Source organism: Castor canadensis, chromosome 14 (assembly GCF_047511655.1).
Source record: "Castor canadensis chromosome 14, mCasCan1.hap1v2, whole genome shotgun sequence".
NCBI classification, from domain to species: domain Eukaryota; kingdom Metazoa; phylum Chordata; class Mammalia; order Rodentia; family Castoridae; genus Castor; species Castor canadensis.
In genome coordinates, this window is record NC_133399.1 from 92,599,078 (window position 1) to 92,617,304 (window position 18,227).

At 36.2% G+C, this 18,227-nt stretch overlaps 1 protein-coding gene across 8 annotated transcripts in view; it reads right to left on the reverse strand.

Annotated features, from left to right (window-relative positions):
- The window catches only part of Palld (palladin, cytoskeletal associated protein), a 383,132-nt gene that overhangs the window by 179,898 nt on the left and 185,007 nt on the right, over positions 1–18,227 (reverse strand). For all 8 annotated transcript variants that reach the window (XM_074055014.1, XM_074055012.1, XM_074055016.1 and 5 more), the window contains 2 exons: positions 4,074–4,193; positions 1,679–2,021 (listed from right to left, as the gene is read on the reverse strand). In XM_074055014.1, the coding sequence (XP_073911115.1) occupies positions 1,679–2,021; positions 4,074–4,193 (463 nt within the window). The remainder of the gene's footprint in view (positions 1–1,678; positions 2,022–4,073; positions 4,194–18,227) is intronic.

An 18,227-nucleotide genomic window follows, 5' to 3' on the forward strand; every position in this document is an offset into this window, starting at 1 on the left:
AATAAGCATAAAATTGTCTCACCTGTGTTTTGTAGACATTCCTCTCCCCCTCCCCCACCTGGCCATAATACATGCAGCATCAAGATAACAGAGCTAAAATCTTAAGAGCTGTTGAAATGCCTGAGATAAGAAGGGCTGTAAGCACCTGTTAACAGCTTCTCATGTTTACTTGTCTTTGATTTATAACCAATTTATGATGGTCATTAGAGTAGATACACTTCACTTAATCAAGAGCACAGTGAAATCCTACTCATTAAATGCATTGCCCCTTTCTTTCCCAGGAGAGCAGGTTCCTGTTTCATTAAAAAGTACTACATATACATATTCAAAACACAAAGATGAAAGAAGTCAGTTAGAGGCAATTAATTTTATGGCTGTTGCTATAAGAATGTAAGTCTCTTTTATAGCCGCTATTTTTTTAGCTTATTTTACCTACTTAGCTTCTCAATGGAGCCTGAATATAGGTCTTAAATGTTCACCTTTCACACTATTGTATACAAACCTAGTCAGTACTTCTAGCAAGTAACTGCCTTAACAAAAGAGTCAGAAGAAAATCCAAAATTAAGTGCTGGATAGAAATAGGTAGATTTTTGAAACTGTAACATAAGATTGTCCAGAAGTCTATTTTTATAAAATTCTCTGCCCTTTTGTTAACTTAAGGTGTTCTTTGGGTTGCTTTGACTTTTTGGTCAGTCTAATAATGCTCATAAAAACCTTTGGTAAGTTATAAAGCAATGTACAAATGTAAGGCATTGTTCCATTATTCTAGTTTTAATATAAACTCTAACATTTCTTCTAAATGAGCTGATCACAGAGAGAAGAGAGCATAGACTGTTTAGTACTAAATCCTTCTTGCACCAAATAAAAAGAAACATCAGAAATCCTGGGGAGCTAAAAAGGGCTTTCCTAGATTTGGGAAATTCATTCCCATGGAAATGTGACCTAGTAGAGTACATACGCGTTTTAGATGACTCTTACATTTCCACTGACCTCTGGCAGGGCAGTAACTCAAGGTCTGTTATGCTATGATAGAACCTTTTGAGTTCATTTATTTCTGCTTCTCTCTGACATTGTAAGGGCTCCATTCATAACAGCTCTCTGCTGAGTGGTGCCAATGGAAACAGCTCATGCAAGCTTTATCACTCTAAGAAAATAATGGAAATCAAATATGAAGGTGGAAATATGCAGTTCCATGAATTCCAAAGCCAAGTAGGTTGAGTTGTGAAGAGCTGTCTTCTTCCTGACAAGACTGACTCTCTGGTTTCACTTCTCTTGCCAGGATCTGCACACTCAATTTCCATCCTGTTTTTACTTTTCTCCTCTTATCTATAGCACATCTCTGTACTGATTTTAATAGAGGGGTGTAAGTACGTCCCTTCTTTGTATCCTCTTTGGAGAGTGATATATCCTTGGCCACACCTTGGAAGGTCATGCCTTTCATAGCTTTTGCTAAAGGGCAGAATTAACCAAGGTTCTCATTTACCTTCTTTATTTTTAGGTATCTTATATTTTTTGAAGGACCCCACTTAGCAGCAAGGTTGCATCAGTTAGGGACAACTTGCCTGGACAAGGGGTAACATGCCACATAGTTGAGTTCAGGCAAAACAGTGTTTTCTAACCAGAGAAGAAATTTAACAGGAGTATGGAAAGTATTATAAAGCCATGCAGAAATACTCACAGTTTTGGTTTGGCAAGCAGAGGTGGTGGCTCCTTAGTGGGTGAAAGCAGGACAGCTGGTGTTGGAAGAGATTTATTACTGTTAGCTTTGCCATTAATCAGTCCATTGACTCCATGGCTGGGATGGACTCCGTTGGTTTCCCTCTCAGAAGAATTGAATTGCATTTGAAGGGCTGCCATGCTAAGTCCTGAGTCAGGACTGTTCACTTGCTGGATCTCAGGCGGTTTCTTTGACACCAACTCAAAGGAAATTGTCTCCAAGATTGGAGGGGGAGGTGGAAAGCGTTGGAAGTGATCATTGTTGGATTCTCCCAATGAGTTGTAGCTATAGTTCTCAGCATTGGCTAAGGGAAAGGAAGGGAGGAAAAATAAAATGCTACCAGTTCAACAAGTTATTTTCCCACTGTCTTCTGTCTTCTGAGAGTCCCTTGTGTCCTGCTGTTAGAGAAGAAGTGACGGGCTGCCCTCATTGGATGCAGAAGCATTGCCAGCTGGAGTGCCTGGCTCTTCCAAGCTTGTTTTGAGTGACCACTACTTGTCTTATTTTCCGACTGAATTCATATGTGGGGAAACCACCTACCAGTTCATTAGCAAATTTCAAACAAGGGCTAAAGATAGGGCTTGGAAAATGATGACAGAAACAGTATCAACCAAAATGGTTTATCCTCCACTTCTCAGCCCATGGATTCAACTGAATATCCTATTCATGTTTACGGATGGCAGATCAAGCCATGAAAGATTTATGTGGTTATTCATTCCATTTTAAAGCTAAAAAAGGGAAAGCTCTGAGTCCCAGTGAAATGTCTCATGATCTCACAGAAAAAAATTTTCCACCTCAGATGATTGCCCCAACTGTGTAGCTAAGTATAAGAGAGATTTTCTGCTATCCTCAGTAGACTGAAAGTGTATTGAGATACTTTTTTGGATTCCTCACCTTGCCCAGAGACTAGTAGACCTTCTGGCATGTACTTAAAAATGCATACTGAGGTAAACAGAAAGCTCAAAAACATTTCTTGATTATGTTTGGCATATAGTGGATTTACTACCAGAGAAAAATAAAAAATACTATACACCAATTTTTGCCACTCAAACTTACTACTGCTATGACTGTCTGATGGGACAGTCTTCAAGCCAACTGAAAATCAAAATGCCAGGATACTCCCTGCTGTGCAACTCCACTATGACACTGGAGTTTCCATCCATATTAACCCCATTAAGGGGAACCACATTGCTTTTCTTAATGAAGATGAAGCATTACAATCCCTACTCTAAAATCTCCAAGCCAGTTTTGGTCATGCCTCTGCTGCCACCTAGCCCTGAGATCTTGCTCTTCTAGGAATCAAAGGGTGATTGAATTGTTCTCTAAGTCTGTCTCATACACCCAGAAATCCACTCACTGATTCCTTGCTATGTGTTTACTATGTGCTAGGCTTTGACAAAGAGGTTTTTTTGGTGGGACTAGGATTTGAACTCAGGGCTTCATGCTTGCAAAGCAGGGACTCTACCACTTGAGCCACACCTTTAGTTCATTTAGTTCTGGTTATTTTGGAGATGGGGGTCTCGCAAACTATTTGCCCAGCTGGCCTTGAGCCTTAGACATCCAGATTTCAGCCTCCAGAATAGGTAGGATTACAGGAGTGAGCACTGGCATCCATCCAGCAAGGAGATATTTTAAAAAATCTCTGTAAGATGACTAACAGATGAGGCAATTACCATAGCTAAAGTAAACCTCATTAGTAATAGTAGAAAATAGTTAATAAATTAAATAATAAAAGCAAAAAGCTGTTTCATATTACCTTCCCTAGTGATATGTTTTTGAATTTAGAAAACACCCATCATTTTTTGAATGTTGGTTTCAGTACTACAATATATTACTTTATTTTTCATATCCTGACATTTTCATATCAAAGCTATATTCTATCATTGAAATTTGATTTCTAAGATCGTCACGGTTTTTCTCAATTACACTAGGGTTTTTTTTGCATTACATTGTCAGAAGTTGAAGCAATGGATTAGTGAGGGAAATATTTGTATAACTATCTCCAGTTCTCATGTGACTGTACCTCTGATTTAGGGGTTCCTTATGAGGTTAATATAATTCCTATTAGCAAGAAGGTGTGAGGAATGCAGCTCCATTGTTTTCAAGATCAAGATTGCATGATTTAAAAAAATAACTTTATCCATGAGGTATCTTCTTTGTTATCTCCACTTCCACCCCCTCTGTGGCCCTCCCCCAGAGCCTTTTGTTTCAGATGAAACACCTGATTGTTAGGGTAACTCTTGGAGAATCCAGGAACATTCCTAAAGGCTGAACACTCTTCCTGGGACAGTTGCTTTCTGCCATGGGGAAACCACACCAGAGCTGGGGAACAGATCCAAGTTTGACTCCCACATACCTGAGGTGACAATTAGCTGGGCAGTGCTTGTCACTGATCCATAGTCATTTCTTGCTGAGCAGGTAAAGATTCCAGCATCTTCAGGGAAAGTCTCAGCGATAACAAGGGTGCAAATCTCCTCTGAAAGTGAACAGAATAATCAGCAGAGTGAAACCGCCGAGACCCTCTCTTTCCCAACTGCCTTCTCTGAAATCCCCGGAAGAGCAAAATTTCCAGGGTTCTAGAATAAAGCTTTCTCCATCAATGCTTTGACCATCAATGGTGAAAATGAGCAAACCTGTCTCAAAACCTACGACATATTTTGAACACTGAAAGAAAAAAGTGGTAACTGTGAGTTATTTATTTTGTCTATTAGAGGGACTGCAAAACATTTAAACATTTTATAAAGAAAATCAGTAGGTCCAAAAGGACACAAACAATAAAATATAAAATGAAAAGTCCTCCCTTTATAATCGAATTCTCTCTTTATCCAACACCCTTAATAATCTCACTCGCCAAAGATAAACATAGTTTATTATACTTGATTCTCAAAAAAACTATCCTTCATAATGTATTCAAATATTACCAAAATACATAGTTTTTGATGCAGCATTACTGAATCAAATATATATGTTTGCATTATCAAGTAATATGGCCTACAGAATCCACCACTGGGCTTTATCTTACCCCTAAAGCTTATTCCTTCCCATTCTTGATGATGCCCTAAATCATGTGGCTGGCAAACCGACTGCTTGAGATCTTCCTTAAAGTTAAAATTGCAGGATTCTTTCATGTCAAAACATTTTATTCCCATAGAAACATTTAAGGATCATAGTGATGAAAAGCTTTTGAGATTTTTAGCAATGTGGTATAGCTCAAGGTGAACTTGTTTCTATGAAGCATTAACACGTTTAAGTTCGCAAAATTTATGAATGCTCCACAGTAGCTTTTCAGTATATTATTCAATTTAATCTTTGAATGGGATGTGAAAAACTCTGACCAATGTGGAACACAAAAAAAATGAATAAGTAATAGAGCTTAATAAAAGTAAATTAAAGGAACTGAAGTCATTTAGTCAAGAGTAAAGAACAATGACAGAAAAAAAGCCTGCAAGATTCCACTTATAAGGTATGTAAAATCTAAACTAGTCAAATTCTTTGCAACAAAAAGTTGAGTAGTTTTGGCCAGGGGTTGCGGAAGGGTCTGGGGAATTGCTGTTCAGGGGGTATAGAGTTGCAAACATTAAAGATGTAAAGTTCTAGAGATTTACACAACATTGTACATACAGTTAACAATAGAGTACTAGACACTTAAAAATTTAAGAAGGTAGATTTCATGTCATATATCTTTACCACAATAAAGAAAAAAGTAGAGAAATGAAATATATACTAAGTATTCATTCTTATAAATGCTAATTTAAATAAACTATTATAACAGGTACCACAAATACAAGGAAATTAGTATAAGGAAAATGTTGCCTAAATAATCTCCAACTGGGCTGTAATTCTATCATGAGGAAAGAAGGTAGATAAAATGAATAGAAGGAACTGCTAATGAAAGGTAAGATATCAAGAAAGATTTTTACAATAAAGTCTGGAATCTCCTTCTACAAGAAGATTCTAGAAGCTTTTAGAATTCATCCACCTCCTTGTTGAGTGTTTTTAAGAATATCCTCTCTTCATATCCTGTAGCTGAAGATATGAGATAAATTATGGTTCCTATCCTTGACTTGGTTGCAATCTTAAGGGGTGAGATACATCCTCTTACAAGGACTAGAATGAGAAATCTTCGGATCTATTCCAACTGCAAAAGTCTACACCTTCAATGCCCACATGCAAGAGGATATTTCTAGTTTTCCTTCTCTTCTTCAAAGCCATTCTGTCTTAAAAGGTAATCAAGTCAGATGTAAGTGAAAATGGTTATCAGCGAGTGGTAATTTGCAAAGATTTCTTGAAATATAAGGAGGAAGTAGGAAATATAAAATAGAAATAAAATTTTTAAGCAACATAAAAATTCCTGAGAAAAAGAAGAAAAATATTCTAGTGTTTACGTCTATTTCATACTTCTGGAGGGATTAAAATTCTAGTTGACTATGCAGTATTTTTTTTATAAGTGAACAGATATTATATGTATTGTAATTCTGTAATCACAAAGACAGGATTTCTTTTTTTGTCTTTTTCTCTGATCTTTCTCGATAGTTTTGTAACCCTTCCTATTGAATCTAAAAGATAAAACCAAACATAGTATCCTGAATTGTCTTCCTCTTCCTTTTTACTGAGGTATCTCTACTTTTTCAACTTGTGAATTTGTAATTTTAATAGGTAATACAAATACATGATACAGATTTTTACAAATATATGGTACAAGACTTAAAAGGTACAGACAAGTGGATAGTTTACTACGTTTTGAATAATTATGTTAACAAATTTCATGAAGCTTCAATTTGAATTGAAAACAGACTGAAGCATATACATTTCAGCTGATATCTATACAATATAACTTATTACAAAGAGATAACATGAATACACAGTTATATGACCAGACAAACTGCTTCAGATTTTATATATATATATATATATATATATATTTTTTATTTGCACATCCACATGAAAAGTACGGTAATAAAGAGCTCAATAGTATTTATTTTAATTAAAAGACACTTTGAGCTCTCAGTAATGTTGCTTTGCTTCAAATAACAAATTATTTTCCTTTTTAATGAAATGATGGTATCACTGAAGACTTTCTGTGCTAGAAGTAGTGAAAAATGTTGCCTCATTAAAAACTCAGCCCTATTTTTTCACAATTATAACTGAAACATGTTTTGGGGCAATATAATATGACCTCACTGGGTTACCCTGCAGCAGGTGATTTTATACATGGCATCTGTGAGTGTCATCTGACTAATGAAGGTGGCAGTTGACTGTGATAGTTCCTTTCATGTCTCTTCACTGATTAACACAAGTTTTATTTTTAAGTTTTGTGATCAAAATAGATGTTTTAAAGACATGTTTGTACACCCAATGTGAATGTGGATTTATATGGATAATACATCACAGAATTTTCTGGTTTTCCCAGTGTTTGCCTAGGTAGAAAAACAAAGCCTATTGTTTTCAAAGGAGAATATTTACTTCCAGATGTTATAGTATTGATAATAGCATAAGGAAAAACAAATTCTGAACTTAAGTTACATACTGTGTTTTAGAACTTCAATATTGTGTTCCATAAATAATGCTCAAATTTAGACCACATCCCATAAAACAGGAAACTGTAGTGTAACAGACAGGGAACAATGAACTCAGGCATGCTCACCTGTGTTCATCTTAGTGACTCCATTAGTGCGAAAAGTACCCTATCTCAAGATGCACTGTAGAAACTGGGAAAAGGCCATGAATAGTGAAAAACTATGAAGTATAATTTGCATTTAAGCTATTTTGATATCTTAAAATTAGCAATTCTATGTAGAGAGATGAAGAATAGCTAAAAGAAAAATTAACTAACAGCTGCATTCCCCTAGTTTTGTTTCTATCCTGCATTTGGCCCTTGGTATACTAAGTCCAGAAGTAGCTATAGCTGTTATTTAAATTTGTATAAATTTAAGACTATGGTGCTTTAGCTCCTCAATAAGATTGGATAATTTTTTGGAGGGGGACTACTTATGACATTTGGTGTAGGTTATCCCTAACTTTTTGCAGCTTGACTATTTTATAGTTGTGTTTTTCCAGACTTGTTTGATGATAAGAATCACCTGGAACATTTCTTAAATATTCTGATTTCCTAATCCTCTCTTCTCCCCTAGAGAGTCTGATTCAGTAGATCTGGGTTGGGGCCAAGGATTTTTTAAAAATATGCTTTCCAGATGATTTTTATCTTGAGGAAAGTATAGAAAACTTTGTCCTAAAAAGTGGATTTCGAACATTTTTTAATAGAACCCACAGAAGGAGATTCATTTTACACCTAACCCTGTCATATGTATAGGTTCAAGGTGTGAGTATGTGTGCACATGTGTGTGTGTGAAAATTTAGGCACTCTATTTTTTATCCTGTTTATTTTTTAAAATAGTGGTGATCGTCCATTGTAGGGTCATGATCAGCAGTTAAAAAACACTGCTTGTAATCACCCAGCACCATTCCTGGTGCAATAAATGTCCATTAATCCTGATTGTTTGACATATTAAGAAAAGAATTTCCAGATACAAATTTGGGAAACCCTTATTTGTTTAAAGACACAATTATAATCTGATTAAAAGGTTCACTGAATAGAAGGAAAACAATAGAGTATCAGAGAGCATGAGGTAATCCTGTGTCTTTTGACAATTCTGTACACAATTCTTGGCTTTCCAATTGAAGAGCAAGATAGAAAGTGTGGAAATAATTCAAGTTGGAGTTTCACATAAGATTAATCATTTGAGAAGTAAGATATAACTGGAAAGGTACAAGGGACTGGGAATTTTTTAATTGAATACATATGGTTACAGCATGAGTTAAGTGTGGATTTAACTGGAGAAGGGTAAATAAAACTTAGGTTATGAGTGCTCTAAGGGATTTTAGGCTGACTAGCCCAAATCTCTCATTTCTTCAGGATTGGTCCAAAGTAATTCTCTCAAGGCCATGGCTAATTAGTGTTACAGCCCAAATGCTAAACATAGGCCTCCTGCCTCCCACTGGCATGTGGTTTTTTTTTTTTTCCTAAAGCATAAAGCCTCTCTAGTTGTTCTGTATGTTTTCCTAGCTTAGGACACAAGCAACCTGGTAAAAACCAATGTAATGAAAGATTTTAAGCACTCTCCTACTCAGCCTTCCATTTCCCCAGAAACATCACAGTCTCAGAATCCCTCTCTCTCTCTCTCTTTTTAATAATTAGATTCGATCAGATTTACCACCTATTTGTGATTTGAGATGGCAAACCTCCCATGGAGACATGTATCACTACTGTATACACCCTTGGTACCCACAGGTGTATGGTTCCAGGGAGTCCTCCACTGAGGGAAAACTGCGCATGCTCAGGGTGCCTAGTGATCCTTACTATATTGCAAATGCTTGATTCTTTTCCCATAAAGCTGCCCAACTTCTGCTAAAAACATTCTGCTTTTCAACAAATTGGAAATTCTCATTTTGTTACTAAAAATTAAGTACATTATATGCCATTTTTGGCTTGGGAGATTGCCAAATTTTTACCTTGATTTTGGGACAGCCTTTGCTTTGGGGGAGGCAGATTTTCACAAAATTCAGGGCAGGGAAACATGCAGCAGATCACATAATGATTAAAACACAACTGATGGTAATACAGGACTGAAAGCTTTTCTACATCAACTGAGTGCAGAATGCACACACAGGAATTTAAACATTTTGTTTTTGGTGGCACTGGGGTTTGAACTCAGGGCCTCACACTTGCTCCTGTTTAAGCCACTCTGCCAGCCTTTTTGTGTGTGTAATTTTTTTTTGTTTTTGTTTTTTTTTAGATAGGGTCTCAGGAACTGTTTGTCCAGGGCTGGCTTTGAACTGTGATCCTCCTGATCTCTGCCTCCAAAGTAGATGGGTGGGGGTGGGGGTGTGGGGGTGTGGCCCAGCTCCATAATTGTTTTTTAATAAATGCAGGAATGAAATTTAAATTGAAGGAAAAATATTTGCTTTATGAAAAGTCTGTTTTCTAAAGGAATTCTCAGCAGGACTGATTTTCCTATAAGCTTCCTTTATGTGTTTTAAATTTGATTGAACAGAATTTACTTTATATGAATATTCAGGAATACTATGTATAAAATAATTGATGACCAACTGAACATCTAGAAAGGTTACAGACTTGAAAAAAAAAAAAAGAAAAAAGAAGCATTGAGATCTTATTTTAGTGATTCTTGTGTTACTATACTGCAGTACTTTTTACTGGTTAAAATTTTAATTTAATGTCCTGAAAGTTGTATGATTTTTCTTCTCATGGAAAGTGTCATCTAACTGTGACAATAGGCTCGTGTTTGTTAAGAGAAAGAAACATCATAGCTTGTATGGTTTTGACATTATAAAAATGAAGAAAGCCATGAGGAAATGAGAGAAGCCAGGATGTAATATTGAATTTTCATCTGGTAGCATCTTACTTGAACAACGACTTCTAAGACATCTGTAAAATAAATTTTGGTAAGGAGTGGAAATCCAGAAATGACTGCTTATGTCAAATAAAGGGAGCTAGAGGCTTACTGATTTGTACTAAAAAACTGTCTCCAGTACAAGTGGAAAAATTTAAAGTTATTAATAATTTAAATTATGATACATTTTAATCCAATTTTCCTAGGCTTGATTTTCTGGGGTTTTGACTTGAGGGCTTATAACAAATTACTAAGCCAGAAACTATTTTTATTAGTTATAAATTCTTTTTTATTTTTACAGTTACCTAAAATTTACTTAATTATAGCAGTATCTCCCAGAAGGCAAGTTCTTGGATGTACTTAACATTTGGCTAAATACAAACAAAAACCAATTTGTTTGCAGAAACTCATAAAATGATGAGGATGCAAGGCTAAAATTACTAGGACCCTTGGGTTTTAAAGGGACAGTTTTATACATTTTTTCCTTCAAGAACCTGTTAATATTTTTACTCAGAGTCACTAAAAAGAAATCTAGCTTCTACTTTTCAAACAATAGGGTTTGGCAAACACAACTAATAAAACATTCTGGGCTAAAATTAACAAAATAAAATTTGGTGTGGGCAAATGTAATGTTTTTACTAATATTTACTAAGGAATTTTTTATTTTTTGTTTTAATTTTATTTTATCATTTTTACATTTACTTACATGAAGCATACATTATTTAGGCCACCTACCCCCTGCCCCCAACCCCCCCTTTCTCTGTTCTGCCCTCTTGTTCTCTGATTTTGTTGAAGAGAAAACATAAGAGATAAAAAGAAAAATATAGCATTTTTACTAGTTTGAGATAAGGATAGCTATAAAGAGAGATTCCTAGCATTGTTTCCATGTGTATGTGTATTACAACCCACACTGATTTTATGTCTACCAGATCTCTTCACTACTTTCTAGTCCCCTTCCCATAGTGGTTGGTCTCTGCCAGTTTAAGATTACTATATTTGCTCTTATACAGTAAGCATATCAACTACATACAAGTTTTAGGTTTCCTTCCCTTTCCCTATTTCTCCTGTGTGCCGTCTCCCCTTAGTGTGTGACCCATGTCCAATAATATTACTTCATGTTAAGTCTATAATCTGCATACGAGGGAGAGCATGTGATTTCTGGCTGTCTGAGCCTGACTAACTTCACTTAAGATGATGTTCTCTAGTTCCACCCATTTACTTGCGAATGACAAAATTTCATTCTTTGCAGCTGAATAAAATTCCATTGTATATAAATAACACATTTCTTTTTTTTTTATTCATATGTGCATACAATGTTTGGGTCATTTCTCCCCCCTTCCCCCCGACTTTACCTCCCCCACCCCCAAATAAATAACACATTTCTTAATCCATTCATTGGTAGTGGGGCATCTTGGCTGTTTCCATAGCTTGACTATTGTGAATAGCGCTGCAATAAACATGGGTGTGCAGGTGCCTATGGAGTAACCTGAGTTACATTCCTAGGAGTGATATTGCTGGATCATATGGCAGATATATGTTTAGTTTTTTAAGAAGCCTCCATATTGTTTTCCAAACTGGTTGTACTAGCTTACATTCCCACCAGCAGTGTATGAGGGTTCCTTTTCCCCCACAACCTCGCCAACATTTGTTGTTGATGTTCTTGATAGTAGCAATTCTAACAGAAGTGAGGTGGTTTGATTTGCATTTCCTATATGGACAGGGATGGTGGGCATATTTTCATGTGATTTTTTTTGGCCATTTGGACTTCTTCCTTTGAAAAAGTTCTGTTTAGTTCAGTTGCCCACTTCTTTATTGGTTCATTGATTTTTGGGGAGTTCAGTTATTTGAGCTCCCTGTATACTCTGATTACCAGTCCCTTGTCTGATGTACAGCTAACAAAGATTTTTCTCCCATTCTCTTCAATTTAGTGACCATTTCTTTTGTTGTGCAGAAACTTTAAAATTTCACGTAGTCCTATTTGCCAATCCTTTCTCTTAGTTGCTGGGCCTCTTGAGTTCAATTGAGGAAGTCCTTGCCTATACCTATTGCTTCCAGTGTATTCCCAGCTCTTTCCTGTACTAATCTCAAGGCTTTGGGTCTGATATTAAGGTCCTTAATCCACTTTGACTTGATACTAGTACAGGGTGACGGGCATGGATATAGTTTCAGTTTTCTGCAGGCAAATAACCACTTTTCCCAGCAACATTTGTTGAAGATACTGTCTTTTCTCCATTGTATGTTTTTGGCAACTTTGTCAAAAACAAAGTTTAGCTTTGTTTTTAGCTGCATGGATTCATATCCAGGTCCTCTATTCTGTTCCACTGGCCTTCATATCTGTTTTTTTCTGCCAGTACCATGCTGTTTTTATTGCTATGGCTCTGTAGTATAGTTTGAAGTTGGTAATTGTGATACCTCCAGTGCTGCTCTTTTTGCTCAGTATTGCCTTGGCTACCCAAGTAATAAAAAATTCTGGGCTGAAATTAACAAAATGAAATTTGGTGTGGGCAAATGTAACGTTTGCACTAATACTTACTAAAGATTTTTTAAAATTGTGAACTCTATCATATAGAGAGAAGCATGTTTAAAATTTACAATGAGAAGTAACAATGAAATGAACCCCTGTATATCTATCAAGTCTAAGCAATAAACTATAATTAATGCTTTAGCAATGTCTTGTATGTTCTCCTCAAGTTAATCTTCCTTCTCCTTTTACAACAATAATTCCTTTGAGTTTCTTCATATGTTTACACCTATGTATGTATCCTTAAAGAAAGGTATTCTCTGGTTTTAAAAAATTGGGTAAAAAGCACATATCTGGTATAAAGAAAAGACAAACTTGTCACTATTACTAAAAAATCTTCCCAGCCACTATCTTGGGCCATAAACCAGCTTCAAGTTCCCTGAACATTACAAAAACCTCACAGGAGTGCTTAGTGGGCAGAGTCACAAGTAAGTCCTGGGAAATACAAGGGCTTACCTCAGCAGGCAGTCTAGTGGGGCTGAATGTGGCTAGGAACTGATTGTCCAGTAGCAATTCTTAGTTGGAATAGACCTCACCATATTTTCTGTTTCTAAATGGCCAACTTCCAAATCTCAGGACTGGGTCAAAGCAGCACTGCTGTAGGATGAAATGAGTATCCTCAGCTGATCCATGTGACAGTGGCATGGAGGAGAGCAGAACAGCTGAGAAGGGAGAGGAATTTCGTCAGGTTTCTCATCCAGCCATTCTGTCACCAGAATAAAAGATGGGAAGTGAACCGCTTAGTGATGAACGCTCTGTGTGTTTGTCTCCTAAGTCACTCACTCTGCTCCAATCTGGACTCACCCTCCACTCCTCATGCACACCTGCTGCCCTCCTGGGTCTTCTGCTGCCTGTTCACCACATCTGCATCTGGCTCTTTCTCAGTTGAATCGCTTGTTCATCCTCCATCAAGGGTGGTGGAGGAACATTTTTGAGATCTTGCAAGATTGAAAATATCTTTACTAGATCTTCACATAGAACTGAAGGTTTGGCTGTATGGAGAATTCTAAGTTGGAAGTCATTTTTCTTTTTGAGTTTTGAAGGTTTTGTTTCATTGCTGTGTCTAGTGTGGCTGCTGAGGTTTAAGCCTTTCTGATCTTGTTAGTTTGAATATATATAACCTGATGTTTTTTACCTGGGCACTTGTACAGGGAGCTCCTTCTCCTGGGTATTCTGACTTTCACAATGATGCATATAGATTGTACACCATTGGATTTATTCCATGATTTAAATACTTGATGTGTTTTTTACAATCTGTAAATGTGTAGGTTTCAGTTTGGGAACTTTTTTGAATTTTTTCTTTGATGATCCCTTTTCTTCCCCTTCTTTTTTCTTTTCTCCTGGAATCCCAAATATGCCTGTGTAGTCTCCCTGGGCTGGTTCTCAGGTTTCTTTAACTTTCTAATCTGCTCTCTTGCATCCCTTCTTGGGTTTTTTTTTTTTTTTTCTTTTTTGCTGTACTCTGTGGCCTATTTCGTCAACTTCCACTTCTCTTACCAAATTTTCTATTCCAAAAACTCTTTATTTTCCAAATGCCCCACTTAACGTTTTTAAACATAATTTTTTAGTTTTAATTCTTAGAACACTGATCTTATTATTAAAGGGCAATTTTTTAAAAAAATTGTTTTCTTTATTTTGCTTTTTTTTTCTAATTGCAAGTCTGTTTTCTCCAAGTTATTGTCTGGGAGTTGCTTGTTTTCTTCTCTATCATCCAGGTTAGATGTGTTCTTCAGATGTCTTTTATTTCTGCTTGTCTGGCATGGTTCTGAGCTGATTACAAGCTATGAGCACAAGAGAGGAACTTGTCGACTTTGGCTTTCTTATTGCATAATCTAGGTGGTGTCTTTGGAGGAGAAACTCCCAAATCATTAACTATGCTTTTTTTTTTTTAAACTCTCTCTCTCTTGAAGTTCAGATTGCCCAAGAAGAGTCCTTCAGTCTCTGCCAAGAGAGGCAAAGTTCACGATCCAGCATTGTAGGTGAGTGCAGGAAGAAGGCTGAAAGTTGGTGCATTCAACATTTACAGTTCACTCAATTTTCCCTTTGGTGTTCATTCAAATTGACTTTAGTCTACTTCCCTCCTCCCAGAGACTAAACCAAACCTTCCTAGATCATGGGACAGTAAGTATTTCAGTAATTTTTTTTATAGTGTTCTTTAAAGCCAACAGATATGCCTATAATTCCATGAATTACTTAGTTATTTCCAAAGAACTTGATAAGTTTGTCTGAACAAGTTAGGTACTAACTTCACATGCACTGAAAGAAAAAAAAATTATTTTACCTTAAATAACCAAGATTACTTTCTAATAGATTAGTTCATTTATTGAGCACTGCACAACTGCTCTTAAAGTTAGTTTGGACACAGCCTGATTTGGAAATTTCATACTCTACATATATTTTCATATGGTACTTGTTTTTTTTAATCGCACAGCAATTATAAATAATTTCATGTCATTTGATGTTATAAAAAAAAAAGAACAGTGATCTAATGTTGAAATTTTGAACTACTTTAAGCTAGTCATGTCAGATCTGTCAGATGTTTAATATCAATGTGTTTGCATCAAACACATTGAAACCTGTGAGAGCACCCCATTGAAGAGGTACTCCAGGCACATTACCACACCATTTGGGAACCATGGGCTTTGTATAGCCTATTTCTGTTCTACACACATTTGTTCAACCCACCATTCTAATTTGCATCGCATTTTTAACTATATACAATCTACTGACATCTCAATAAATATTTCCACCATTGCCTTCCCACAACTCAGCACCTTAGCACACTTGATTAGGTATAATTTATTTTACATTCTGAATCACAGAATCAAAACATGTACTATACCACACAAGACCCAAAATGGGTCGCACTGGTTAGCAGATATTCATCCTAAAAGTAGGAGACACCATACTTTTACATGTGTCATTTTCCAACAAGTAAAACAACTTTTTGTGGTTTTAATTTTGCATGCCATTAGACAACACTATAGAAGTAACTCAGTACAGTTTGTGGCTATTTCCAGACAGCTGAGTAAGAGCCTGATATTAACATTTGTCAAATGAGGCCTCTATCCCCCACCCCCAGACTGGTCTTTGAAGGATTCAATCAGTGTAAAGTCAGAATGTCAAAGAAGGCCAGGGCAGGTAGTATGACAAACGGATGTTAGTCTTAAGTAAGCTGACTAGCTATTAATTCACAAAACAGTCTGAAAAGATTTGTGATGCAAGCTGACTTCTGTCTAGACAGAGAGGGGAGTGTAAAACACATTAGACAGATACAACACAGTAGTGACAAGAAAAACCTGTTTCCTTTGCACAAATGCACAGGGAGGGAATTTGCTATTTCCTTCTTTATCTAAGAATCTAATCCTAATGGGACACTATCTAGATACAAGGGAATTTCAATTTTATTTTTAGACCTTTAAAACAGCTTGCCCATGAATAAGAAAGGAGAATAAAGAGAAGAGGAAAAAAAAAAAGCTAAGAAAAGAGGGACTGAGATGGAGAATGAGAAGAGAAAGGGAGGGAAGAAAGAGAGATAGAGAGATGGAGAGAGGCAAGAGAGAGCAGGAAAGAGTGACTATGTCAGAGGCAGGGAAGAGGGGGTAATAAAATTTGAATGTTTAAATACTTTCCAGAATTTCAAAGACTATTTCTATTTTAGCATTTGGAAAACATCACTGACACAGTCCTATAAAATTTATCTTGTTCTTCAGATGTATCATAGCCATGTCTCCTTTGTACTTAACAGTGGCTAAACAGCAGCTATCAAAGAAGCTGTATGTGGTTGAGTCTGTCAGTGGTCCATGATCAGGTCACTAAGGCAAGCAAACAGTCTCTTTCATATATATATTATATATATGTAATCTTTTTCATCTTTTTTCTCTTTACAATGGAAACTTCAGGGTCATGTAAGGCAAATATTTGGCAATTAATAGAAGAATCATACCTAGTTTTTTAAAGCACTTGTTTAAATACAAATATGCTTTAAAAATTGCACATATAAAAAAAAAAACAAAAAAATTGCTTGTTCTAAAGGTTTTACTCACATGAGTAATCACTGGAGTTTAAATTTTTTGTTTAAAAAATGTGACCATGGACTTTATTTAACAGTACATGCAAATTATAGATTTCCTGAGGCACAGCATGTCAATGCCTTACTGTAAAAGAGAAAAGCCGATTTTAGAAGTGTCATGGTAAATATCACTGCGGAGAAGTTATCAGAGGTCAGGGAAAATTTGTTGTGTTTTGTTTTTAATAGCTCCTGATTGTCTTTTTTTCTGTTGTAGTGATAGATTTTCTTGAAATATTTCTTTTGCCAAGACACACACCCACAAACACACACACACACACACACGTATATTTTTTTTTTTAGCAAATGCTACTATTGTGGTTGGAATGAAGAGTTTGTTTCTTAAATACTTTTAGCTGTAACTAAAGGGAAAATAAAAATAAGAAAATTCAGTGAATATGGTGAGGAAAAATTTTCCTACATGCAAGGACATGGAGATTTTGCCTTTCTCCATGACTTTACCAATTAAATCAAAGGTGTTTAAGTACATTCTAGATGTCAGGTCATACCAGGAAGCTGCTTAGGACTCATTTTATTACATAATTTATGATCAAAACTATATTTTAGAAGCAAGACATCAAGCCAAAACTGAAACAGTAGGAGTGGATGTAGGGTCAGGGGAGGAGATGGGATGGGGGCAAGAAATGTTTCCATTCTCCCTTCTCATCCAAATTTATTTGTCCTTAGTATATTCTGAGTGTTTCCAATGTTCAAACAGGCACATCCTCAAAAACAAACTGGGAAGTTTCTAACCAGTGTTTTGAGTTCCGAGATGACATTTAGATAATGTTTTTCCAACCTAGGCTATGGGAGACATTTGATAATCATTGTCACCTATGTGGATGATGACAATGGATATCAACACAATGACAAAAGAATTCCACAAATGTGGCAAGAATACAAAACACACCATCAAAAGGACCCTTAATTCATCCCAATAGCAATGCTTTTAAATTTTTTGGCCCAAGATTTTAGTCTTACTTATAAAGAAAGCATTAAATTGTCTATGTTACACACAATAATTTCTTGCAGGTGAAAAGATGCTTGGGTCCTACTTTTCTATCTATCTGTCTACTTGCCTATCTATGACTATTTGAAACAGTAAATGCTAAAGATGTGCCCTTACTTCCTATAGGATTTCCACATTAGCTCACGTAGTAGATTTAGTCTTTGAGGTTCCATGCATCAGGGAGTGAGCATTGTGCACTTTTATACAAAGACATACCACAGACTAACTATGAAGTGGTACATTTCCAGTCTGGAAAGTGACTACAGTATTTGATGTGGCGACTGACACATTGAGTGGGGTGACATGCTCTATTTGTAAGGCAGGAGGCAGCAGATCAATCCCAGTTTTTCCCAAAGCATGCTAAGAAGCACCTCTTAAACTTTGGTTCCTAATAGGCTTAGTCTCTGCTTTTAAAGCCCTGACACTCAGGTGTGACAGGAGCAGAGCTAACCACAGTACTCGGACCTGCAGGAGCCCACAGAGAACCTTGAAGTTTCCAAGGA